General features: G+C 37.2%; 1 protein-coding gene across 1 annotated transcript in view; it reads right to left on the reverse strand.

Annotated features, from left to right (window-relative positions):
* Nucleotides 1–530: 530 nt before the first annotated feature.
* Nucleotides 531–25,658, reverse strand: part of LOC109052086 (ubiquitin carboxyl-terminal hydrolase 34-like) — a 47,646-nt gene continuing 22,518 nt past the window's right edge. The window contains 51 exon segments of the mRNA XM_042717324.1: nucleotides 531–1,515; nucleotides 2,540–2,696; nucleotides 2,778–2,924; nucleotides 3,043–3,183; nucleotides 3,579–3,658; nucleotides 3,822–3,945; nucleotides 4,026–4,150; nucleotides 4,231–4,335; nucleotides 4,429–4,536; nucleotides 6,576–6,702; nucleotides 6,784–6,862; nucleotides 6,949–7,106; nucleotides 7,422–7,751; nucleotides 7,835–8,139; nucleotides 9,675–9,822; nucleotides 9,916–10,020; nucleotides 10,151–10,180; nucleotides 10,557–10,755; nucleotides 10,972–11,123; nucleotides 11,209–11,283; nucleotides 11,623–11,791; nucleotides 11,924–12,009; nucleotides 12,170–12,250; nucleotides 12,575–12,640; nucleotides 12,782–12,829; nucleotides 12,953–13,028; nucleotides 13,360–13,424; nucleotides 13,507–13,596; nucleotides 13,885–13,938; nucleotides 14,049–14,127; nucleotides 14,235–14,385; nucleotides 14,479–14,651; nucleotides 14,731–14,825; nucleotides 15,851–15,928; nucleotides 16,027–16,083; nucleotides 16,173–16,319; nucleotides 16,407–16,472; nucleotides 16,926–17,089; nucleotides 18,061–18,365; nucleotides 18,538–18,698; nucleotides 19,872–20,024; nucleotides 20,579–20,703; nucleotides 20,802–20,842; nucleotides 20,946–21,028; nucleotides 21,107–21,307; nucleotides 21,403–21,489; nucleotides 21,690–21,773; nucleotides 21,862–21,984; nucleotides 22,893–23,018; nucleotides 23,098–23,307; nucleotides 23,389–23,489. Of these exon segments, the coding sequence (XP_042573258.1) occupies nucleotides 866–1,515; nucleotides 2,540–2,696; nucleotides 2,778–2,924; nucleotides 3,043–3,183; nucleotides 3,579–3,658; nucleotides 3,822–3,945; nucleotides 4,026–4,150; nucleotides 4,231–4,335; nucleotides 4,429–4,536; nucleotides 6,576–6,702; nucleotides 6,784–6,862; nucleotides 6,949–7,106; nucleotides 7,422–7,751; nucleotides 7,835–8,139; nucleotides 9,675–9,822; nucleotides 9,916–10,020; nucleotides 10,151–10,180; nucleotides 10,557–10,755; nucleotides 10,972–11,123; nucleotides 11,209–11,283; nucleotides 11,623–11,791; nucleotides 11,924–12,009; nucleotides 12,170–12,250; nucleotides 12,575–12,640; nucleotides 12,782–12,829; nucleotides 12,953–13,028; nucleotides 13,360–13,424; nucleotides 13,507–13,596; nucleotides 13,885–13,938; nucleotides 14,049–14,127; nucleotides 14,235–14,385; nucleotides 14,479–14,651; nucleotides 14,731–14,825; nucleotides 15,851–15,928; nucleotides 16,027–16,083; nucleotides 16,173–16,319; nucleotides 16,407–16,472; nucleotides 16,926–17,089; nucleotides 18,061–18,365; nucleotides 18,538–18,698; nucleotides 19,872–20,024; nucleotides 20,579–20,703; nucleotides 20,802–20,842; nucleotides 20,946–21,028; nucleotides 21,107–21,307; nucleotides 21,403–21,489; nucleotides 21,690–21,773; nucleotides 21,862–21,984; nucleotides 22,893–23,018; nucleotides 23,098–23,307; nucleotides 23,389–23,489 (6,890 nt within the window). The 3' untranslated portion in view covers nucleotides 531–865.

Raw genomic sequence — 25,658 nt, forward strand, 5'->3', positions numbered from 1 at the left:
AAGACTGAGAGAGAAATCAAATACAGAGAACGAGAAGAATGACATCCAATAGATTATGGAATGTATTTCGGTAAATAAAATAGAACTCCAACTGTTCCATCAAATGTGCAATATTCCAGCCACAAATGTTCTGAGCCTGAAAAGAGCACCGTAAGTTTCTATATACACAACGTAGGTATATATATATACACAGTAGATTTATATATACAGTATACTGCGCTTGAATGGATATATACTGTATACATATATCTTACAGAAATATATATATTTTTTAACCATCTCATTTACAAAGCCAGGCAACATCTAGAAGATTCTTTACAGAATCAAGGTTCTTGTGGTTCGTTCTCTCTTTTCAATATACAAAGTAAACATAGTTTTTGATATCCACCACAGAGAAAAAAAACACAGCAAGGCTGACTCAGCCTCACATGTGTAAGTACAAAACTGGCACAGAAGACAATCCTTTTAATAATAATAATACACGTGAATAAAAACACAAATTAAATTATGCACTGATGGGACTAAAACGCTGTAAACCTTTTCCCTGTTTCACTGCAGCCTCGAAAACAAACCACTTCAAAACAAAGAAACCAACAAAATCACGGTTTAAAAAAGAAAATACTGCCCTTTGACAAAAAGACGCTTCAGTTGGTTTTTCGTTCTGTTCAGTTAATGCGAAGCTCAGTTTTCTGGAACCGGAAACAGAACTTTTTGTGTTGCAACACGAAACAGATGAAGAGCGAGGCCAAAGGGCGGGAAAAGAAAAAAAAAGTTGGACTTCAATTACTCGTAAAAAGACAAAACTGAACAGCATGACGAACGGAAAAACGTTGAAATGCGAGAAAGGAGTGACGTGAAAGTAACGTCACAAAGCTGAGGGGCGTGTCGTTCCGTTCGAAAGTTTGGCAACCACAGCGATAGTGGCCTCAACTGTGCGTGACAGCATCTCCAGAGCATCCTGCACGGGGGCGTGGCCACACCCGCCTGACTCCGCCTCCTGGAGTGAGCAGCTCCGCCCCTCAGCAGAATCCGGCAGGCTGGAGAGTAAAAGCACCGAGTCGGCGGATGAGGAGGAAGTGGAGGGCACTTCCTCTCGCTCTGGCTCCGCCTCCTGCTCTTGCGCTTCCTTCCGCCCATCCTCCTCTTCCTCCTCCTCTCTTCCAGCTATCTGTGGTGGAGGTTTGTCTGTTCGGCTGAACGCTTCAGGAGGGGAGGAGGATGATGACGAAGATGAGGATGATGATGAAGAAACGTCCATTTTCTTCTCCTCGAGGGACCCGCTGTCCGGAGAGGGCGGGTCGTTTTCCACTCCCGGGTCGATGAGGGAGGAGTCTCGGGTTTCAGTGTCTGAAGTGCTGGTGGGCGTTAACGCTTCCCCTGGCTCCGCCTTCTGCTCCGAGCAGGGAGCCAATGAGGAGGAAGTAGATGGAGGGCAAACGCTGCTGTCTGCCGGCCGATCCTCAGCACTGCTGCTCACCCGCCGGCGCTTCACTGGAGTGACGCCTTCCTCTTCCACTGCCAGACAGACAGAGGAATAAAATGAAGCAACACGCACCCAGTGATGTCATCAAACATAAGTGCATATTATGCATAACACCCACTTAAATATGATCATTATCATAATTTAAAATTTAGGCCTTTTTAAGACTGTTTGTAATGTGTAATTATTGCTGTGTCACAAAGTGTTTAGGTATTTTGACCTTACCTTTCAAAGTGCTCTGTAATTATTATTACTGATGTATAAAATACTATTTTAAAAGGATGCATGACTACCTTATGTAATTTCTGTTTAAAATGTACATCTGGTAACTATCTATCTATCTATCTATCTATCTATCTATCTATCTATCTGTATGTGTGTGTGTGTATGTGTATATATATATATATATATATATATATATATATATATATATATATATATAAAATTTATTTTTATTTTTATATAATTTTATATAATTTATTTTTTATTTTTATATAATTTATATATATATAATTTATTTTTTAATCATATTTATTTTAAAATATTTAATAAATTATTATTTTATTTTTTAACAATACTTTTAAAAGAGTTTGTATAAATACAAGTATCATTATTATTTACAAAAAATATTTATTGTTTAAAATGTACTTTTGGTAATCTGGAAGATGTTTAAGAATTCCTTTTTGTACTCGAGCTGTTACTACCATTTTATAAATCAACTGCATAATAATAATAATAATAATAATAATAAATTGCATAGTAGTAATAATAATAATAATTATTATTATAATACATTATTATAATTATTTTAAATAAAATAATTCAAAGCCATGAGGTAAAAGAAATACATTCTCCCTTTTTGTACTCATAGCCGTTGCTACCATTTAAAAAAACAAATATTCAAATAATGTAAAAAAAAAAAAAAAAAAAAAAAAAAAAAAAAACCCCACAATAATATTATTTATTTATTATTTATTAATAATATAATGTATTTTATATTTTTTAATAATTCAAAGCCATGCATGGCAGTGATAAGTGTATTTGAGCTTGTATTGACACCTTTGACTTTGCGTTCCTTGGCCTCTATCTCTAATGTGGTGCGGTGCTGCAGACACAGTCTGCATTTGGACAGCAGCTCCTGTAGAGCGGGGCCTAGAGCAGGATCCAGCTGCTGAGGGGCATAAACCGACAGCACCAGCAGCAGCGCACGCAGATCCTTCAACAGAGACAGAGACAGAGACGGGTGAATAAAGAGCGCTGGAGCGCTGGGTGAGACGTGAGGAGGAACTGTACTGACTGCGTTCAGGAGGCTGCTAGTCTTGCTCATCTCTGCTCTCTGATTGGTCAGCTCAGGCTGCAGGCTGTGGTACTCGTTCAGTAGGTTGGTCACCAACACGTTGACGAGATTCGAGCAGCTCTGGCCTGATAACACCTGCACCTGTACCTAAACACACAAAGAAATCAAGTTTCAAACTGCAAGAGAGTCGTGTAGTTACTTCAGAACTAGATAAGATCAACCCATGATTACAGTAAAGCTGCATGAGAAGTAGATGAGTATTTACTTTATGTAAGAAGCAGGTGAGGAAGGAGTAGGCGATGTTGTTGTTGAGGAAGTTTCTCTCATCCATCAGGATGCATTTCATGTATTCTCCAAACGCTGGATCCTCACACAACAGCTTCACACACGACTGAGCCATCGCACACTGACATAGACCAGAACACACACACACATCTGACTCTCACTTCTGATTGGATGAAACGGCTTTGTTTTTATAGCCATTTCTCTGAAATATCTGCTGCTTAAAGGCCACCTCTATATTTAAAAAAACAATTCAATATACCACAGTTTTGATATTAAACTGATGGATAATAATAATAATTATATTATTATTTTTATTTAAAGACTGTTATGAGAGCAGATTTAATACTGAATGAATGAATCAATTACATTTGAAATACTTTGAAACTATGCATGACAGTGATTTTACCACAGTTTTAGGCACGCTTCATCTCATCAAGCTTAACTAAAGTGAAGCATGACCTCTAGTGGTTTACTGCTTCATCAAGTGTGTGTGAGAGATGACGGAGAAGATTTTACCTGAGACTGAGAGAGTTCTGTCCATAGTTTTGGAAACAGAGCCAGGTGTAAAGGAAGTCCTTCATATGCTATCAACACACCTGCACACAGGTGAATAAACACCATCAGCTTAATCTGAGGCATACACGCACTTACACACACGACACACACACACACAACACACACACACACACACACACACACACACACACACACAAACACACACAGAGTCAAACGGAGCTTTAGAGAGTGAAGCATCCTTACTGAGTTTCACCAGAGTCTCGGTGAACTTCTCACAGTTGATGGCGACTCGACAGAGCAGGTGAATTAACTGATGATACGACAGGAAGTAGTCCAACAACATCCTGTCATACACCTCATCTTTACCCTGCAGGAAACACAAAACGTACCTGATGAATAACTAAAGCTCAGCGTGTGACAGGATTCATGCGCTGGTCTCGTACACACCTTACTGGTCTCCACCATCGAGGGCAGCAGGCACATGTTGAGCTCTGGTCTTGGAGGACGAATGTTGTTCTTCCCACCCATCAGCTTGATATTCTCTCTACAGGGCAGGTACGGGCCAAACGACACTGCAAACACACACAGATAGTATTACGCATCATGATGATGGTGATGATGATGGTAAGAATGCTGTTTCGGCGGGACTCACTGTGGATGTTGCTGTGGTGGTAGGTGCAGTGGTTGTGCTGCAGGAAGGGCACGAGCGTGTGCAGGAAGTCATGAGGACTCAAGAGCACCAGCTCCTTCAGCACATCTGAGAATAAACATGCACATTCAGATCACATTCATCTGCTGCTTGGGTTCATTTGAAGCGCGGCGTGTTTGTTTTGTGGATGTGTCGACTCACCCAGACAGGCGTTACGCAGCTCTGGTGGGCTGTAAGAGTTCAGCAGCGTCAGCAGCTTATGAGCGAAATCAATCCTCTCCTGCCACTGGATCAACGCCTGCTTCACATCTACAGACGGACACAAATCAGCAGGGACTGAGATTCCAATGCATATACAAGTGCAGTATGGGTAATCAAGTACTTTTTGTATTTCATAAGATGCATTATGGGAAATGAGGTACCTCAGTATTGTTTCTTTTAGAACGTTATGGTAGTGAGCATTTTTGCACTGAACATTAAGGTGTATTATGGGTAATGAGTACTTTGCATTGCATCAAAGTAGCTCCTGTTCCAGCATTGTTAGCTTGCCATTGAAAATGGTCAACATGTGACTGAGATGTTTGCCTTGCCTTTTCAGTAAATTGCCTGCATTGCTTTCATCTCGCTTGTGATTTTGAGGGTGTGCAGTGTGTGCTTTTTTCTAGTATTTTACTTAATGAGTACTTTTGCAATGCTTGTTAAGGTGCATTGTGGGTAATGAGTACTTTTTCAATGCTTGTTGAGGTGCATTGTGGGTAATGAGTACTTTTGCATTGCTTCTTTAGGTGCATTATGGGTAATGAGTACTTTTGCATAGCTTAAGGTGCACTGTGTGTAATGAGTACTTTTGCATTGCTTGTTAAGGTGCATTGTGGGTAATGAGTACTTTTGCATTGCTTCTTTAGGTGCATTATGGGTAATGAGTACTTTTGCATAGCTTAAGGTGCACTGTGTGTAATGAGTACTTTTGCAATGCTTGTTAAGGTGCATTGTGGGTAATGAGTACTTTTGCAATGCATGTTAAGATGCAGTATGGGTAATGAGTACTTTTGCTTTGCTTCTTTAGGTGCATTATGGGTAATGAGTACATTTGCATTGCTTGTTAAGGTGCATTGTGGGTAATGAGTACTTTTGCATTGCTTGTTTAGGTGCATTGTGGGTAATGAGTACTTTTGCAATGCTTGTTAAGATGCATTATGGGTAATGAGTACTTTTGCAATGCTTGTTAAGATGCATTATCGGTAATGAGTACTTTTGCATTGCTTGTTAACCCTCAAAAGCATGAATTTTCACCAATCATTATTACATAATTGGACATACATCGCTCACGGATGGATCTCTAACTGCTGCAATAACAAAAAACTCTCTTGATATTTTAAGAACAATTACAGAAGAATAAAATAAAGCATATTTTGTTACCTTTTGAAACTTAAAAGGGTTCAATATGAACAGATGAAGTCATTGTCCGAACGCACTTCCACAGTACATTCAGCAACATATTTAATATTTTGATCACTGTCAGCTTATTCACCACATCACAGTGACATATATATTTCATTTCGTACAGTAATTGCTCTGTAGTAAAGGCATTCAAACCAGTTCGATTTTTGCTGATGATATTCTTTTGTTTTATGCCTGTGGTAATTATGAGTGAAACATCCCCTCATCATTGTGTATTAAACAGTGCCTCCTCGAGGAATAAAGATGTATTGCAAAGATGCATTCAAGATGTACAAATTGAGTAATCAGATATGTAAATATAGTTGTGCTGGAAAAATATACTTACACATTTACATACCTCGGATCTTTAGGGACACTATACACCTTTTACGCAAAATTAATCAGAAAACAGGCTTTTTTAAATATTTTATTATTTTTTTCTTGTTTTATTGTTTATAATGGCTAGATTGAGGAATAATAAGAAAGTTGATGTCGAACTTTAAAAAAAGAAAGGGGAGAGGGTAGTGAATGATGTCCCGGGTCGAGGTATGCATTTAAGGGTTAAGGTGCATTATGGGTAATGGAGTAGTTTTGCATTGCAGGCTTAGGTGGATTATGGATAATGGGTTACTTTAATATTGATTATTCAGGTGCATTATGGGTAATAAAGTACTTTTGCATTGCATGGTAGGGTGCATTATGCATAATGAGTACTTGTACTGCAAGTGTAGGTGTATTATGGGTAACTGAGTAATTCTGCATTGTGTACGGTGCATTATGGATAACAGAGCTTCTGTATAGCATGTTATGGTCCATAAGTAATGAAGAACCATGGAGTTATTTAATATGCATTATGGGTAATCATAAACATCAGTGAAGTGTGTGGTGTATTATGGGTTATGCACTACCTTTGCGCTGTAAGTAGGGCCGTGTTGCCTTTAAAACAGACAGGAAAATAGACAGCAGCTCCACCAGATCACCGGTCACGTGACACGCAGTGGCCTCGTGGTACATCATGTGTAGGGTGTTGAAGGACTGCGGACAGAGAAATGTTTAATTCTATATGACAGTCCATTCAAATATGACAATGAATGAAAAGAGTGAGACTTTGAATACCTCAGTCATGAGGATGAGTCCTCTGTTGAACACCACCAGCAGTCTGTCCTCATCGTTCTCCAGCAGTATACGGAAGGCACTGAGAGTTCACAAAGAGATTAGTATGAATGACAATGGCTCAGTCTTGTAAAATACTCAATCAGACTAAATAGAGTGTGTGTGTACCTGATGAGAGTGGTCCAGCAGGAGCGCCCGTCCAGACAGCGCAGGTAACAGCTGATGGTGGTCTTCTTGAACTGCTTCACGTCCTCCAGCTCTTCTTCTCTCATATCAGGCCTCTGAGCCACAAACAACTGCATCAGGTTAAACAACTCCTCCACCGCCTGCAGAGAAAGAAAAACAACACAGTGTTATTGATTTGAACTGAATTAAACACTGAATATTTGAGGCTTAAAACATTCATATTCCTTCAGACATATATATATATACATATTCATTTTCTTCACCGCCTGCAACATAAATATATAAAATAGAAATTTTTTTTTAATATTTCACAACATAGTTACTGATAAACTGTATTGATCAAATAAAATTAAGGGGGGCTTGGAGTGACATAGTTACTGATAATATTTCTTATAATAACTTTGGTAACCGGTTCAGAAACTGCTGAAGTGAAGGACTGTAGGTGCTGTACTCGCCCCTGGGTACTGGCTGGCGTGGGGCGTGAGGTTTTTGAAGGCCCACTGTATGTTCTGGTGAGACGCCAGCTGGCGGGTGAAGGCGGGCGACTGCTCGCAGCACATGCGCAGGATGGCGTAGTACGCCGGCAGCATTCCGCGGTTGAACAGCACCACCTCCTGATCGTCGTGATCGGCCAGGATGTAGTTGAAGGCGATGTTTTTAGTGACGACGGGGTTTTGGATGATGAGACGCACGTTCTCGCTGCTGTCCATGCAGACGTTATACCAGAAGGACAGAAGCGCTTGCTTGTTGTGATTCGTGGCGATGGCTGGCTCTGATAATTTAGGCTGTGAGATCGAGAGAAACACATGAGAACTCAAATATGCATCTTATGAGCATCTAGACATGCTTTCATCTGCACGTGAAGTACCTGGAAGAGGTTCCAGAGGTCCATGAAGTAGCTGGAGAACATGAGCTTCTCAGTTTTGGAGATGAGGCAGTAGGTCATGAAGCTGAAGTACTGCACCAGTTTGGTGGTCCCGTGCACCGGCACGTCCACGTAGAGCTTGGCCCGGCTCAGCAGGCCCAGCAGCAGGTTGTAGACCTGGTGCAGAACCACGGTGGTGTCGGGACTCAGCGGGAGGTCCCGCGTGGGGATGTGAAGAGAGCGCGTGGAGCGGAACATCTGACGGAACGAGTTGCTCGGGATGAGAGACACCAGCAGATACGCCGCCGCTGAGAGAGAAATGCATTACATATGTCACAAAATAATGTCAAATCCGACATTTTATCAACCAAAAATATATTATTCTAAAAATAAGACTAGCTATCCATTTTGTAGTTGTGTGTGTGGTTGCATTAAAAGTTATTTCAGGAACATTCAGATATTTTTAAGCATGTGTGTAGTTCTTGATGATCTTATAATGTGTATTCGTATATACACTACTATTCTACTATTAAAAGTCTGGGGCAGTATTATTATCATTAACTAAAAAAACATTTTAGTTAGTTATAAAATATAAAAAACTTAAATTACTATAATGAGTATAATAAATACAATAATAAGATTCATACTATAATAAAATTACTGTTTTATTACAGCTAGTTGTCAAGGTAACAGTTCTCATTTTCGTTTAGCTTTAGTTGAAGTATTAAAATAACTAAAACTAAAACATTACAGTCTATACAGTCATATTAAAAGGAAAAGAAATGAATACAAATGTCAACACAATAAAATTACAAAAAGTTTAAAACAGAAAATATAAATATAAACAAAAACTATAATAGTAGTCTTTTTTGCTCACCAAGGCTTTTTGATAAAAAATACAGTAAAAACAGTAATATTGTGAAATATTATTGACATTTAAAATAACAGTTTTCTACTGTAATGTATTCTAAAATGCAATTTATTTCTGTGATCAAAGCTGAATTTTCAGCATCATTACTCCAGTCTTCAGTGTCACATGATCTTCAGTAATCATTCTAATATGCTGATTTGCAGCTCAAGAAACATTCCTGATTATTATCACTGCTGAAAACATCTGTGCTGCTTCATATTTTTGTAGAAATGTTGATACTTTTTTCAGGATACTTTGATAAAGTACAAAAGGAACAGCATTAATTTAAAACAAATCTTTTGTAATGTTATAAATGACTGTACTGTCACTTTTAATCAATTTAATGCATCCCTGCTGAACATAAGCATACATTTTTACATGCATTTTTACTATTAAAAATACATTATTTATTATTTACAATTCAAATTAATTTTTACTTACTAACCCCAAACTTTTCATTTTATATAAATATATGTGACCCTGGACCACAAAACCAGTCTTAAGTCCCAATTTTTCGAAATTGAGATTTATACATAATCTAAAATCTATTAATAAGCTTTCCATTGATGTATGGTTTATTAGGATCGGACCATATTTGGCTGAGATACAACTATTTGAAATCTAAAAAATCTAAAGACTTGAGAAAATTGCCTTTAAATTTGTCCAAATGAATTCTTAGTAATGCATATTACTAATCAAAAATTAAGTTTTGATATATTTACGGTAGGAAATTTACTAAATATATTCATGGAACATGATGTTTACTTAATATCCTAATGATTTTTGGCATAAAAGAAGAATCGAAAATTTTGACCCATACATTGTTTTTTTGGCTATTGCTACAAATATACCCCAGCGACTTAAGACTGGTTTTATGGTCCAGGGTCACATATATAATGTGTGTGTACTGGTGTGTAGATTGTGTGTTCTTACATGTTCGGACTCGTGGGTAGTTGTGCGCCAGCAGAAACCTCTCCACCCAGTTCTCCATGTTCTGCAGGACCCAGCTGTGAGCCAGCTTATTACGCGGCGTCTGGACGGCCAACCAGTCCAAACACTGAGACGGGTTATACTCGATCACCTGACAGACAGAGATCAGTGAGGTAGAGGCAGGTCGTAAAGCACTGTTTCAGTGGAGAAGTGAGAAAGCGAAAGAGTGATGGGACAGATGTACCTCCCAGATCCTCTGCAGGATGTAGGACGCAAACGAGGGCATTCCTGGAGGACCAGCAGCAAACTCCATCAGCATCGTCAGCAGCTTGAAGAACGGATTTGCCGCCTGTCAGACACACGCAGAATGTTAGTTAGGGTGTGTAAGAATAAGAATTTTAAGAATGTTACTGTAATGATGGTTGTTTTTATATGAGGAGTAAGATTTAGAGATGAACAGTACTGAGAGCTGTTCTTACCTCAGGAGTCAGTTTAGCGATGGAGGTGAACTTATCTTGTTTGATATAACTGTTTGCATGCTTAGCTATAATATGAGGACAAAGACTTTCCAAGAACTAAGCTACACTACTGTTAAACATTTTTGGGGGCAATTCGTTTTTTTTTTTTTTTTTTTTTAATCTTCAGCAAATGCATCAAATTGATTGAAAGTGACAGTAAAGACATTTATAATGTTACAAAAGATTTCCATTTCCATACATGCTTTCTATTAATCAATAAATACTTAAAGTATGAAGCAGCATACATTGATATTAGTTAAAAAATATATTTCTTAAGCAGCAAATCGGCATATCAGTATGATTTCTGAAGGATCGTGTGACACTGAAGACTGGAGTAACTGTTATAATTAGCTTTATCCAAAAACACTAGAAGTGTGTGGTTATGTCAGAACGGTAAGCGTGCGTATCTTACGTGTTCTGCCAGGCGGTTGTTGTATCTGCAGAGGCTGAATATGAGGTTGCAGGTCTGTCTGATGTTGATGCTGTCTCTGATGTGTTGGAACAGGAAGGGGAAACCTTTTCCTCCGGTCAGCGCAGCCATGTCACTCTGAGACAGAGTCAAGTGTCTATACACAGAGACAAATGGTCAGAGATTACTACTCTGTTGCAGTAAAAATGGCTAATGGGGCAACTCTGTTTGGTGATGCTTCTGAAATTAACATCTTTAACAGCCCTAAAATAGGTTTTATTTCCTTTATAGGAATTCGAAGGTGAACTATGATCCGTCTGGAGTGAAATATGATATGCTTTGTGAGATTAAAACCCAATACTTCAGTGTGCACCTCTCAGATCTGGACTGCTCCACAAGCAGAGCTATGAGAGCGATCATCTTCTCCAGAGCAGCCGGACGGTACTTCTCCTCCGCCAGTGACAGGATGTCCTCCTCTTCATCCTCCTCACCCTCCTCCTCCTCAGATAACACCTCCACCTGAGGCTGAGACAGAGAGATGGATGTTATGATCTGAGATCAGGAAAAGCCTGAATCAGAGAAGATCAAGCCTTGATGAGACGGCACTCACATTTTCAGGTCCTTTAGTACCTATGTAGAAATGCACCATTATAGAAATGGCTTGCAAAGATAAGAGGAACTGACTCTGTGAAGACAAAAAGAAAGAAAAAAAATATTAAAAGAAGAAAATATATTTTTATTTATTTTTATAAAATTAAAACATTTAAATTTAAAATAATTTTATACATTTTTCTAAATGTATTTTTAGAATATATTTTAAAAAACTGTCCAATTTTTAATAAATAATAAACTAAATAAGTAAATAAATAAATGCATGCATACATAAATTAAATAAGTAGGTAAAAATAAATAAGTAAACAAATAAAATAAAACAAAAAGTAAAATAAACAGAAATAAGTGAATTAATTAGGTAGATAAATAAAGTGTAAACAAATAAATGCTTAAAGAGATAAATAGTTGTTACCTCCTCTTCTCCCATTTTGGCAAACTCGTATAGAAAGGCAAAGTATTCGGTCAGATGTTTGCTGTGCGGCTTCACTCCGTGCTCCATGATTGACAGCAGGGTTTTGACGAACCGCGTCACACACGAGCGGCTGCCGATGTCCTCCACCGGCCCGTCCATATCATCAGATCTGTAGGCACACCAACAGAAATGAGAACTTTTCTAGAAGAATTTCGCCGGATAACTGCATATGTGTTTGGAGACTTGAGGACAGGACGGTTATTTGGCATCAGAGGAAGACAGAAAGAGACGCATCACACACCCGTCCTCCATCCCCGGCTGCAGGTACAGGTGAGCGTGGGCCGGCCTGAGCCGCTGGATCACGTGAATACACAACCTCTGAAACATCTGGAACATCACAGCAGCACATTAACTATTTATTTTAAATGCAAATGGTTTCTTATAGAGAAAGGGTGTGGGTTTGTCTGTTAATAATAATAAAGATAACAATAATAATAATCTTCATTTAAGAAAAACCTTTAATTAAAGGTGTTTATGTGACACTCACCTGACGTACAATCTGATTGGGACACTTGATGAGAATCTGCATTGGCCACCAGTTATCATCTGCCATCTGATCCAAAAACCACTGCGCACACAAAGACACAGACACACTGATCTCCAAAACAGCACTGCTGATCTCATCAACTCTCTCCATTCATTTGGCTCAAAAGTGATTTCACAGAGCAGGGGAAACAAGAAGCTGCGTGTAAAGTGTGTGTAGAGTGTGTGTCCCTTGTGGAGTTTTTTTTTGGTCCCCATGAAGGAAAAAGCTCAAAATCTAAAATTTTTTTTTCTACAGACAGTTTTGTGTAGGGTAGGGTTAGGTTTATACAGTATAAAAACCGCTACGTCTATGGAATGTTCCCATAAAACATGGAAAGCAGTGTGTGTGTGTGTGTGTGTGTGTTACCTCGCAGGCAGCTTGGCTATTGTTAAACTGTTTGGTCAAGAGCTCAATCCACTGCAGCATTGTGGGCTGAGAGAAAAAAAAAAGAATGAAATGTTAACTTGCAAGAACAAAAAAACAATTATTGAACTCTACAGAAAATGTCTCCGGTAGATTACAATAGAAGAACGATAAAAAACAACAACAGAAGAAAAGTAAAGTCCATTTCACCTTTTCTTTGGAGTGGATGAATGTCTCCAGAACAAACGATGTACTGAGCTGTGAGAGACAGAGAGGAAAACAATCTGAATCATGAACCTCGTGGACAGAAACTCAAAATGATTCATCTGAAAGATGGCACTTCATCAGTTAGTGTAGTGCGGGTCATGTGGCCAGACTCACTTTAGCCGTCATGAGCGACACGGATTTAGGATCCGGTAAAGTGCTGGGAATACTGCTGCACAGCTGCCACATAAAACTACAGAGAAACAACACAAGAAAAGAATGAAAAAGAACACAGAAGAGAACGACAGCACAGAGAATATTAATACGTTTTGAAATAAAATTATTGTTACATTCCAAAATTATATATATATATATATATATATAATATATATATATATATATATATATATATATATATATAGATATATATTATATTATATATATATATATTATAAAAACTGCATAGACAAAATATATATTACCATGCATAAATAATAAAAAAAGAATGAATAAAAAGAAAAGAAACCCTAATTAAAGAGTTATCAAAGACATCCTTGTACATAGTTTTGTGACTGTTCTCTTACCCGAAGTATGTGTGTTCAAAGATGTTCTTGTCCTGGAGAAACTGCATGTTGTCGTGCCAGATCCACTATGAGAGAGACAGAGAGAGATGAGCGGTCAGTGAGAAGCTCAGAAGAGTGCAGTGAAGACTGACGGTGAGAGGTCTGTACCTCCAGAAGGTCAGGAGAGATGTCAAAGGTCAAGTCCTTCTCATTCTCCTCCTCCACTCTCTTATAGAACAGCATGTAGGCACTGTGGGTCTGAAGACGACAAATCACACCTTACTTCTTCCAAAATCTCTAGTGAGACTTACTTAAATAATAATAATAAGGTTAAGAATAACTGATTATTATTTATTACTATACTATAATATAACATACTTAAATTACATAAAATATTAATGTAAAAAATGCATTACTTTTACTATAATAATCACAATTCATATGTAAAATAAAATGATTATAATAAACAGTTTATCAAATTACATTTATATTATTATTCAGTTGTTTTATAATAATTATCATTATCAGTATTATCACAAAACCAACCTTCTCAAAGGAGAAATCCATGAACTTGTCTGTGACAGAGTCGTATGTTTTTGTCTAAAATGAGACGAGAGCATTTTTGAATCAAAACCACATTTTATTTATATTAGTTTATCCTAAATGCTTATAGGAGGACTTGAAATCTCAAAAAAAAAAAAAAAACCTACTGTCATCTCTCCACCAAAACACTCCGAGGCCAGCTGGGCCGAATCAAACGGCTTCACCTCTGCATCGTTAAACAGATACCTGCAACAGGAAATGACATCATCACAAACACACATGACGGTCAGCTATCAATAGCAAACTCTGGGCTGAAACGGTTCAGCAGCTGTAAATGCAGTGTGAATGCTCACCATTTGTTATTGCGGTAAGCGTGTGGGTTGACGATGTCTCTGATGAAGCTGTAATAGTGGCCGCCGTCCGCCGTGCCCGTGTGCACCGTCACACCAATGAGATCATACTCGTAACTCTCTGCCACTTTGGCATCACCGTCGTCACAGAAACCTGCATATGAGATCACTATTAGCTGACCGGAGGAGACAAATGCGATTTAAAAGCAGTGCTTCAGCAGAAAGACAAAAACGTGTGTCAATCTACCTTCCTTCCTGTCTCCTTTGGCCATGAGGAAGTCCTCGGTGTACGGCGTCATGTCGAGCCGCAGCGGGAAAGAAAAGTGCGTGTTTACTTTTTCCTTCATCATGGTCACCATGTTGAACGTGTAGCGCATGGTGTTAAAGCTCAAGATCCGCGGGAGCTTTTTAAAACAAGCCCTGAGAGACAGAAAGAGACGTCAGAAAACACTCAACAGAAAGATTCCAGCTCTCAAAGAAGAGGAAAAGAGCAAACTACCGTTTTTCAGCACGGACTTTCTTCCCACACTGAGAGCAGGTGTACATGTTATCACCCTCCAGAGTGTCCTTAATGGTCACCTCGTCCAGAGACTCCTGAAGCACAGAGACGGACACAGATGATGCTTTCCCTCAACTGGAAATGCTCTCCTTGACTTATTACTGATATAACCAACAGGATAACCTTGTCACATTACTTAATAGATGATATACGTTTCTTGAGCAGCAAATCAGTATATTAGAATGATTTCTGAAGGATCATGTGACCCTGAAGACTGGAGTAATGATGCTGAAAATTCAGCTTTGATCACAGGAATAAATTACATTTTACAATACATAATCAGAAAACAGTATTTGGGTTATATAGAAAAAAAAAATCAGAAAAAAATAAAAAAAAAATTATATATATATATATCTTATATATATATATATATATATATATATATATATATATATATATATATATATCTATATATATAGATAATATAAATAAATAAAATATACATATATATTTTTTTTTTTTCTGATGAAGGCATTTTTTGATATAATGGTTTAATCTCATTAAATTCTGTAATATAATCCCACATTATGAGAGTAATATAACATTGTTTTTGTCAACCAGGTACAAACATAAATGGTCTTGAGCAGTATTTCATTATGTTTTATATTTATTTTGGCCTCTTCAAGCTCAAGTCATGAGAAAAAGTGACACTGAATATTTTTTTTTGCAGACAAAAAACGTGCAGACAAAAAAAACTGACAGTAAATATTGTGTGCATTATTTACAGTCGAGGCTATTATTAGCCAAAACATGTTGATTGTAATTTTTTCCAATTACAATGTGAGACTTATTACTACACATAAACACAGAGCAATGCCACTAGAAGTTAATCAGTAAACCATTCAAATGAGCCTGTGGCAGGCTTACACTGATAGTGCTTCAGCGTTAGTAAATACAAATAGCTATCTGTACTTTAAAAGCTACAATAACATCTAAAAAATCAGCCATTGAAAAGCCTGTATTTAGTAGTTAATCCTTTTTGTGACCTATACACAGAGCATTAAGTTTTCTTCTGATGATTTTGTGTGTGTGTGTGTGTGTGTAAATGAGAAACACTCACATAGATGTTCTTCATATCAGCCACCTGACACCTGACTGTGTAAAACTCCTCAGCCGTCTGACTCACGTGATCACAGTCCTGCACACAGATATCCAATCAAACCCTCATCCACGATCTCTCTTATTCAGAAAGGACATTACACACAAGAGCTGCAGGTTCGAACAGCTCAGTCTTACCAGTGAAACCACATTGTTGGTGATGACGCCCCCAAACAGCGTTTTGACGGTGTTTTTCTGAAACGACAAAGAAGCATTACACATCTAGGACTATTCCATCATACTCGCTCAAAGCAGTTTTAAACACAGAGAGACGTATGCCGTACCAGGCCCTGAGACATCTCCTCTATCTTGGTGATGAGGTCTGTGAAGAACTCGGTCATGTCTTTCTGCTCTCCTGTGTTCAGAGGCTGTTTGTCCATCGTGTAGGTCTTACAGAAGGGACGAGGGTTGTACGCCTTCCTCTCGCTCTCCTGCACATGAACACCGGGGAAAAAATTCACATCACATCACATCTGCAGTCACCAGAGGGCATCACATGATTTGATAAAGTAACGTACCATTAGATAAGTGAACATCTTCTGCAGCTCCAGCAATGTGGTCTTATGCTTAATGTCCTCTGAATACTGTATAAAAAACACAGACATAAACACATATTACTATAATACATAAATCCTGTGTGTTATTAAACAATGAGTCACACAGGAATGCATATTTCAATTATTTCAACTGCGGTAAAATGAGGGTAACGCATGGCTTGTCATGTATTAGTGCATTTATGACATGACAGCATAGTTATGCTTTAAATCAGCGAGGATGTATTAAATTGATCAAAAGAGGCTGAAATGAAATCCATCACAGCTTTATGGAAGTTCTTTCAACTGATAATAATCAGAAATGTTTGTTGAGCAGCAAATCAGCATATTAGAATGATTTCTGAAGGATGATGTGACACTGAAGACTGGAGTAATGATGCTGGAAATTCAGCTGCTCATCACAGCATCAAATTATGTTTTTAAATATATATTTAAACAGAAACGAGATCTGAACAGATCTGACTGTCAGTTTTATGAACTCACTTTAGCGGTAAAGACGGCCTGTCTGGCCTCTGGGATCATGTAGAGCTGCTGGATGGTGGAGGCCAGGTAACACGTGGCGCCCAGGTTAGTCAATCCCACAAAACGGCACTCGGCTCTGACATCATCATGGGGCCAGTAATCCCATTTATATGGAGCATGAGACGCTAAAAACAAACAAACAAACAAACAAGCACCAAAGATCAAATCAAGGCGCTTGTGTACATACATAAGTATGGACTTTTCTGTGTTGTTTCTATTGTTTTCATTGAAATAAAATAAAATATAATAATAAAATTATATATATAATATAATATTTAAGTAATGAAAATAAGAAGTTTTGCCTTGGCAACTAAAATAAAAATACGTTTAAATTAGTTCAAAAAATAATAATAATTTAAGCTAAAAATAAATATTTAAAAACTAACTAATAAAAATGATGTCAATTTTGTGTTTTTTAATACGTGTGAGATATAAAAGCATAGTGAAACTTCCTTAAATCAATTTATGGGGACAACCTTGCTAATAATTAAGATGATTTAAGTTCTAATATTGTCTACATCTTATATAAAAAAAAAAAATAATAAAAAAAACTAACACTTAACAATAACCTTCCTTAGTTAACCTTAATTGATGCATTAACTATGAGCATTTGTTACAGTACTAATGAATCTTTGTTAATGTTAGTTAATAAAAATACACCTGTTTCTTGTTAGTTCAAGGTTTTATTTTAAAAATGCATTAGTAGTTCATGTGATTAATTAATGCTTTAGAACAGTGATCCTCAAATCTGGCTCGTGAGATGCACTTTCCTGCAGAGTTTAGCTCCAACCCTAATCAACAAACCTACCTGTGATTTTCTAATGATCCTTAAGACATTGATAAGGAAACTCAAGTGTGTTTGATTAGGGTTAGCGCTAAACTCTTCAGGAAAGTGGATCTCGCGAGCCAGATTTGAGGATCACTGCTTTAGAAGAATTTTTCATTGTTAGTTCATATTAGCTAATGTACTTAACTAAGTAAGTTAACTAAGGAAGTTTATTGTATTACGTGTTAACAAAAATCAAATTTAAGAGCAACAGAAGTCAGAGATGTCCACAGGAAACCACTGCAGCACACTCACGGTTGTGGCGCTCACCCTGCATGTGCTGTGACATCACCCAGTTGTGCAGCAGTCTGTAGTTCTCCACCGAACCCTTGACCACCTCCACCAGCAGGTCGTAGGCTGCGGCGCGGGCCGCGGGACTCTTGCATTTGGGCTGCTGTCGGTCCTTCAGGCTGGGCAGCAGGAACAGCAGGTCATACGTGTCCCTGAGGAACTCCTGACCCTCTCGAGAAAACTTAAAGGGAGGCTTGTGCTTCAGGACGCTGGTGGCCAGACGCAGGAGACCCGTCAGACCGTCGTCCTCGATCGCCCCGTCCTGCTGGTCTAAAATCTCACGACTGCAGGCAGAAAAACAACAGCATGCTCAAAACTCAGTGGCTTCACAGTATTCACAAAGATAAATGATGCATTTACTTTCTAGAAGCATAATGTTGTCTAACTAATAAAGTTCGTTTGCTTGTGTTTGCGCTCTGAAGGAGTAAGTTACAAAGGAAAAGGAGCGTGTTTGACCTGCGGATGCAGTCGGCGAGGTGTCGTGCCAGAGCGTCCAGGTCCAGCAGGGTGGTCTGACTGGTGTCTTTCACATGGATGTTGTCGATGAGTTTACAGAGCAGCCAGAAATACTCCTTACAGCCGGTGCGAAACATGGCCTCCTCCTCAAAGTCCTCCACCTGGACACACACACACACTCATTTAAAGGACTTGTGCACCCACAAAAATTAAATGGGTAAATAACACTGAGCCAGCACTTAAGAGGAGTTGTAATCATTAACTAAAACTATAAAAGAGAAATTTGTGTTCACTTATATAAAGCAGAAATTGAATAAAAATTAGAAATATAACCCTGGTTTCACAGACAAGGCTAAAATGCATGTATGAGCTGATTCAACTGAAAATATCTTAAAATATGTCAGTGCCATTGTTCTGTCTCAAGATGCACACCTCAAATGCTTTTCTAAGGCATTTTTATTAAAGCTGCTTAAATATCTTAATTTAACGAAGGCCTAGTCCTGGCTTAAGCGAAGCCCCATCTGTGAAACCGAGCCATAATGTAATTTAATTTATATTATTTATTTTATTTTAATTTATATTTAAATTATATATAATTTGCAACAAAAATAAAGGAATAAAACATATAAATTAGGGCTGTCAAATGATTAATCACGATTAATCACATCCAAAATAAAAGTTTTGTTTACATAATATATGTGTGTATACTGTGTATATTTATTATGTATATATAAATACACACACACACCTGCATGTATAGATTTAAGAAGAATTGTTATGTGGATAATATTAAATATATTTATATAGAATATAAACATATAAGAATATAAAATATATAAATGTATATACATGTAATATTTCCAAAAAAAATATCTATAATTTATTGTGTGTGTATTTAATATATGTTGTATTAATATACAAATCAATATACCCTGTACACATACACATACCATTATGTACACAAAACTTTTATTTTGGATGTGATTAATCATGATTAATCATTTGACAGCCCTAATATAAATGTTTAAGTAACTCAAATAAAATCAAAACTGAAATAAAAATAATTTAAAACAATAAAATGTTATTTCTAAAACGGAAATAAAATAATTAAAATAAAAAATTTAGATTATTTAGAAATCTAAAAAAAACGAAAAATATTTAAAAACACACAAAGCATTATATAATTACCAAAAAAAGTAACTAAAATGAAAATGAAAGATAAAAAGATAAAAATAAAATAAATTTTTATACACATACATACATACAAATAAATACTAAATACATAAATACTAAAATAACACTGGCACATAGACATTGTCAGTGTTTGTACTTACTCTCAGGGGTTTAAGCGCTTGTGCGTCTGGCAGGAACTTGAGCAGTGTGGACGCGGCGAGCAGCAGGAAGGATCTATTGATGGATTCTCCTCCCTCCAGACCTGACAGAGACAGCTTATACAGACCACTGCACGCCTCCTGACGCACCGCCGTCTGCAGATACAGTACAACCATATGATAAAAATACAATCCCAAACAGCTCCGACAGCAGAGCCAAGTCAATGGCCAATGCCAAGGTCATGAATTTGATTCCCAGAGAATGCATAAACTCATAAAAGGTGTATAGCCTTAAAGCAATGCATGTCACTTTCAATAAACCGTCTACCAATTGCGTAAACTTACAAAAACTAAAATAGAAATATTAATAAATACATGGCATTCACAACGCATCTAACTTCTGGAATAAAATTTAATTTACAAAGAATATAATTTATGTATTAATATGTATGTGGCATTAAATTCGCATCTTTATAATGTTCCATGCCACCCTCATTGTTCCCTGCCTACGTGATAGGGCTGTCAAAAAAAAATTGAAGTTCAACTTTTAAAGTCCAGCACTACAGATAATATTTAAACACAAAATTAAAATTCAGTTTTTCAGCCATTTTGACAGCCCTACTACATGACCTTAATTATTGTCAATGTGTGACCTTAATCAATAGAATTAATTTCAGAGATGGATAAAATCATGACATTCGTTGGTTTACCTCAGGTATGAGCAGCGTGAGCTTCTTGAGCCAGTCGTGCAGATCTTCACTATCAGCCAGGCTGGATTTGACCAGAGAACAGCAGTGAGCCCAGCTCACCAGCAGCCACATGGAGTAATGAGTCACTGCATGAACATTATTAATAACACATATTAATGAAACATCACCAATAATGACAGAAAAGCAGAAAGATGCACAGATATATAACCAATGATGTGCTTACCCTCGTGTCTGGATCTGTGATCTGATTGGGCCTTCAAAAGCCTGCAGGATAATCACAAGACAGAAGGGTTAGAAAACATTGCAAGTAAATAAATAAAAAAACAAATACACAGGAATCCTCATGGGTGATGCACGTGTTATTCACCTGTGCGCCAGATTGTCGTATGTGTAGGCCACGTTGATGAGCCGCTGGATGAGGTTGGTGCCTTGCACAAGACTTAGAAAAACCTGACAGAGTAGACAATCACAACATTTGGAAAAAGCAAGCATACGCAGAGAAAAACCCATTTAGAAGCAGTTTCACACCTCTGTGAGACGAGGTATGTGCAGGCCCTTCCCATGATCCCCCGCGGTTTTGCGCGACTTCCCTGGCCACGTCCTCTTCCTCTGTGTGTCCGTGAGACCAGACCAGGCGAACACATCATGATAAGCCAGGTCCAGATCAGCCGGATCCACCGCGAACTGACAAATGAGCTTCAGCAGACACGCAAGACAGTCCAGCAACCACTAGAGAGAGAAGAGAAGAAACGTGATATCCACAGCTGTCTGCACTTCAAAGTCAAGAGGAAAGAAGCCCTTGCAAACATTATACTGACACTCACCACGGTCCAGGACTCTTGTTCCTTCGGCTCTAAAATTGCAGAGTTAAAAATGTCCAGCAGAAGCTGAAGACCTCCAGACGACACAAACTACAGGAGAGACACAGGTTCAGTCTGTCATTCCGCTCAGATACACTCTACACAGAGCGCATGGACAGGTTAACAACTACAAATCACATAACAGTTTTACCAAAACCCATACATTTGGTGTTCAGACGAATATAGTTACCTAGTTCTTATGTGAATACACAATAGCTGATTTTCAGTGGAAGTGTGAGAGGAGTTTGTACCTTACAGCTCCAGGTGTTCTTGCTGTTCTCGATCTGTTCCTCACTGGAGTCGTCAGAGTCTGGATACAGATCACTGTAACTGCCCTGAAATACAAACACACACGTGTTTCAAGAGACGGGACATCTGCAGATCTGCAGGACTGCATGTGTGAGTGTGATTCTGGACGTGTACCGTAGACTCGCGGTGAATCCTGCGGTTGGGTTTGCCGAGGGCCTCTATGATTTCTAAAGCGTAGAGCAGCTTGTGAGGGCTCTTGATCCTCAACAGATCCTTCCAGCACAAACCGTCAGATCCCTGCAGCCACAGTGAACACAGATCAAACTTCATTAGTTTGATTAATTAGTAGTAGATTTAATAGTAAATGCTTGGCACATTGACGTAAAAATGAAGTAGAAATTTTTTAATTTTGAAGTAAAAAGTTCATTTCTAAGGTATAAAAATATATGAAGAGTTCATTCATAAAAACAGACAACTCAAACTTCAAAAATCATGTTTTTTATTATGTCATTGTGTTTTTATTGTGTTAGTTAACCATGTTTTTAACTGAGATTAATTGGAATGCACAATGAAAAAACAAGATTTTTGTTATCTTTTTTTGCAAATGAACTCTTCATATATAAACTTTAATAAGACAAATACATAAAATTTATTATTATAATGTATACAGTTTTGCCCCCAAAAACTAAACTAATTGTTTAAAGCAAAATATGTACATTTTAAAATTTGACATTTTGAAGTATATTAAAAAATATAAAATTTAATGTATTCATTACCCCCACAAAACTAAAAAATATTTGTTTAATGCAAATAAACAAATAGAAAAGAAATCACCAAGAAATTGCTAATAAGTTTCAACAGGTTTAATTAAATATGAAATTTTGAAGTAGAAAGATTTTTAAATTTGAAATTCTGAAGTATAAAAAAAATCAATTTAAAATTTAATTTGGTAAATAAATTAAATGTTTCATGATTTATTCAGTTTTGTCCCAAAAAAAGCTATTTAATGCAAATTTAATTTAATGTTAATTTTCACTCAAAAATCAATATGTTGAATTAAATATGCAATTTTGCATAAAAAAATTGATACATTATAAAACATGCTTCAATAATCTTAGTTTTCAAAAAAATCAGCTTTTACAGTGTACATGTTCAGGCTAACAAATGCTACGAAATGAATGGGCTGCATGGGTCATGTGACTGACCGTGTCATCGGAGATGTTCTGGAAGGCCTGGAGCATGCTGGGACACGTGGGCAGCAGCATGAGCAGCTCCCACACTCTGCGAGACAGATTCTCTGCGTGGAGGTGCAGCTCCTCACAGCGAACACTCTGCCGGAGGAAACACACTGGATTGGATGCTGGTTTAACTCAGTCTGGACCGGGTCTGAGGCGTGGAGCTGGACGTTACCTCAGTGCTGTGCTGGGGTCTGTCAGGGCCGGGCGGTTTGAAGCAGGCCAGCATCTCCAGCAGGTCGAAGAGGGTGGTGAGGTGGGGCTCCTGCAGGAGCAGCAGCATGGGGATGTGCTCCTTCTGAGGGGGCGGCAGACACGACGCCGGCAGCTGGACACCTTCACCCTTCCTCTCCCTCCGAGGAGCGCCCAGAGACACAAACACCATCTGACCGCAAACACAAGCGTCTCTCAGCGTTTTATGTCTAGTGTTGTGGACTCACAGGTGTATGTGGATTAGTTTGGTCACCTGCATGTCCTTGAAGCCGAGCTCGTGAAGGGTCTTCTCATCATAGTCAGTGGTCAGCTCGTGTCCTGATGAAATCATGCGCACCGGACCCATCAGACCACCTGCACATAAACACACACACAGACTTTACCACCCAAATCCCACAGCAAAATGTTGCCATGTGAACATTCATTTGAACTTTTGAATGATTATATTTTCACAAATATAGAATATAGTAAATAAATAAAATGTCTTATTATTATCCGATTTTTGTCCCAAATAACTAAAAACTATTTGTAAATATCATATGTAGATAAATATTGCCCCAAAAACTTAATTCACAGAATGTTGCCCTATTAACATTCATTTGAACTTTTGACAGATAGGTTATAAAAAAAAAAAAAATATATATATATATATATATATATTTTATTTATAATATATATATATATATATATATATATATATATATATATATATATATATCTATATATCTATATATACACACACACACACACACACACACACACACACACATATATATATCAAATTTATATATTATTAAATATTGTATACATAAATTCTACATTTAAATTATATATATATATCCAAAATGTAAAAGCACTGAAACAAAATCATAATTTTTATATGAATAATTATTTATATATAAACAAAAATATATTTAATATAAAAATATATTTAAATTATGAGATGTGGATGTATAAAGATGTACACAGACAGAGAGATAGACATATTGAAAGATTTATATTGTATAATATATATAAAATATCCAAAGCATAAAATTACCAAAGAAAAAAAGAACTAAATATATATTAATAAATACTGCACATATAAATTTAAAAATATAAATGAAAGATTTTAAATATAATATATAGAGATCGACCGATATGGGTTTTTCTATAGCCGATGCCGATGTTTAGAGGTCAGGGTCAGCCGATGGCCGATATTTGCTGCGAGTTTTAGGGCCGATATCTTGAAGTTTTCCCCCTCAATTTTGCATGCTAAAATGTCACACTAATAATAAGTGGATGTACAACATTTCTAAACTTATCATCATTTATTGAGCACTGACTTGAACCATCTCTCGAATCTTAATTTTGTGCACTGCACGGTATTACAAATGTAAAAAAAAAATTATTCTAAAGTAAACCAAACAAATCAATAAACTGACCAAGTATTAAATATAAAACACAGGTAATATATATGATATATATATTATATATATATATATATATATATATTGTCTATGTATGTGTGTGTAACCTATATATATAATATATTTATATATATATATATATTATATATATATATATACATATATATATATGTGTGTGGTGTGTGTGTGTGTGTGTGTGTGTGTGTGTATATATATATATATATATATTATATATATATATAAATCCCCCCCCCCCCCCCCCCCCTCCCCCCCCCCCCCCCCCCCCCCCCCCCCCCCCCCCCAATCAATCATTTACATAAAAGTTTAGAGCATTTATCAAGCAGAATTTTTCAAGTTTGTTGGAAACATAAATGTAAACTTAAATATACATTTAAGTAAAAGAAATACAATTTTATGAATAAAAATCAATTAAACTGAAAAAAAAAAAATTAATATATATAAAAAAATAAATAATAGTAGTGCTGCAAACACACTAGCAACCAGCAACATTTGTGTTTGGTATAAAAGACACAGAACATCTAAGTTTCTAACTTCAACCTTATATCGCAGTCTGTTCATTATTAAGATTAAGTACAGTCAACCAAACATATAAAAGGTTACACTTGTCAGTTTAAATAGATCGTAGTATACCGGTCCACTCTGCTGTTATGCCAAGGACGTTTTTGCTCATGTGAAGAGGATGATCTTTTCCGTCTAGTTTACATTAAAGAAATACAATATATTATAGTTTAACATTCAGATACATTGCGAATATGGAAACATTTGGATATGTGCAGAACGAGACGTGAGCAACAACCTCCAAACACATCTAGCCAAACGCCCTCGCTCACTCGTCCTCGTCTGCACGCACGCATGCACAGTCACGATCTAATGCACTGTAAATGGCGGATTTTTTAAAACAAAAAGGCTCTACCGGAATGCAAAAATTCTAAATCGAACATTTTGCAGAACAGGATCAAATAAAGTACTGGTCATTAATACTACCGCATAAAATGTTAATGTGAAAAAAGCGGTTCACTGACTGCGCAGCACAGCCACATGTGCCACAGTTACGTTTGGGATAATTTTATTTTTAATAATATAGTGTCATTTG

Source organism: Cyprinus carpio, chromosome B1 (assembly GCF_018340385.1).
Source record: "Cyprinus carpio isolate SPL01 chromosome B1, ASM1834038v1, whole genome shotgun sequence".
NCBI lineage: Eukaryota > Metazoa > Chordata > Actinopteri > Cypriniformes > Cyprinidae > Cyprinus > Cyprinus carpio.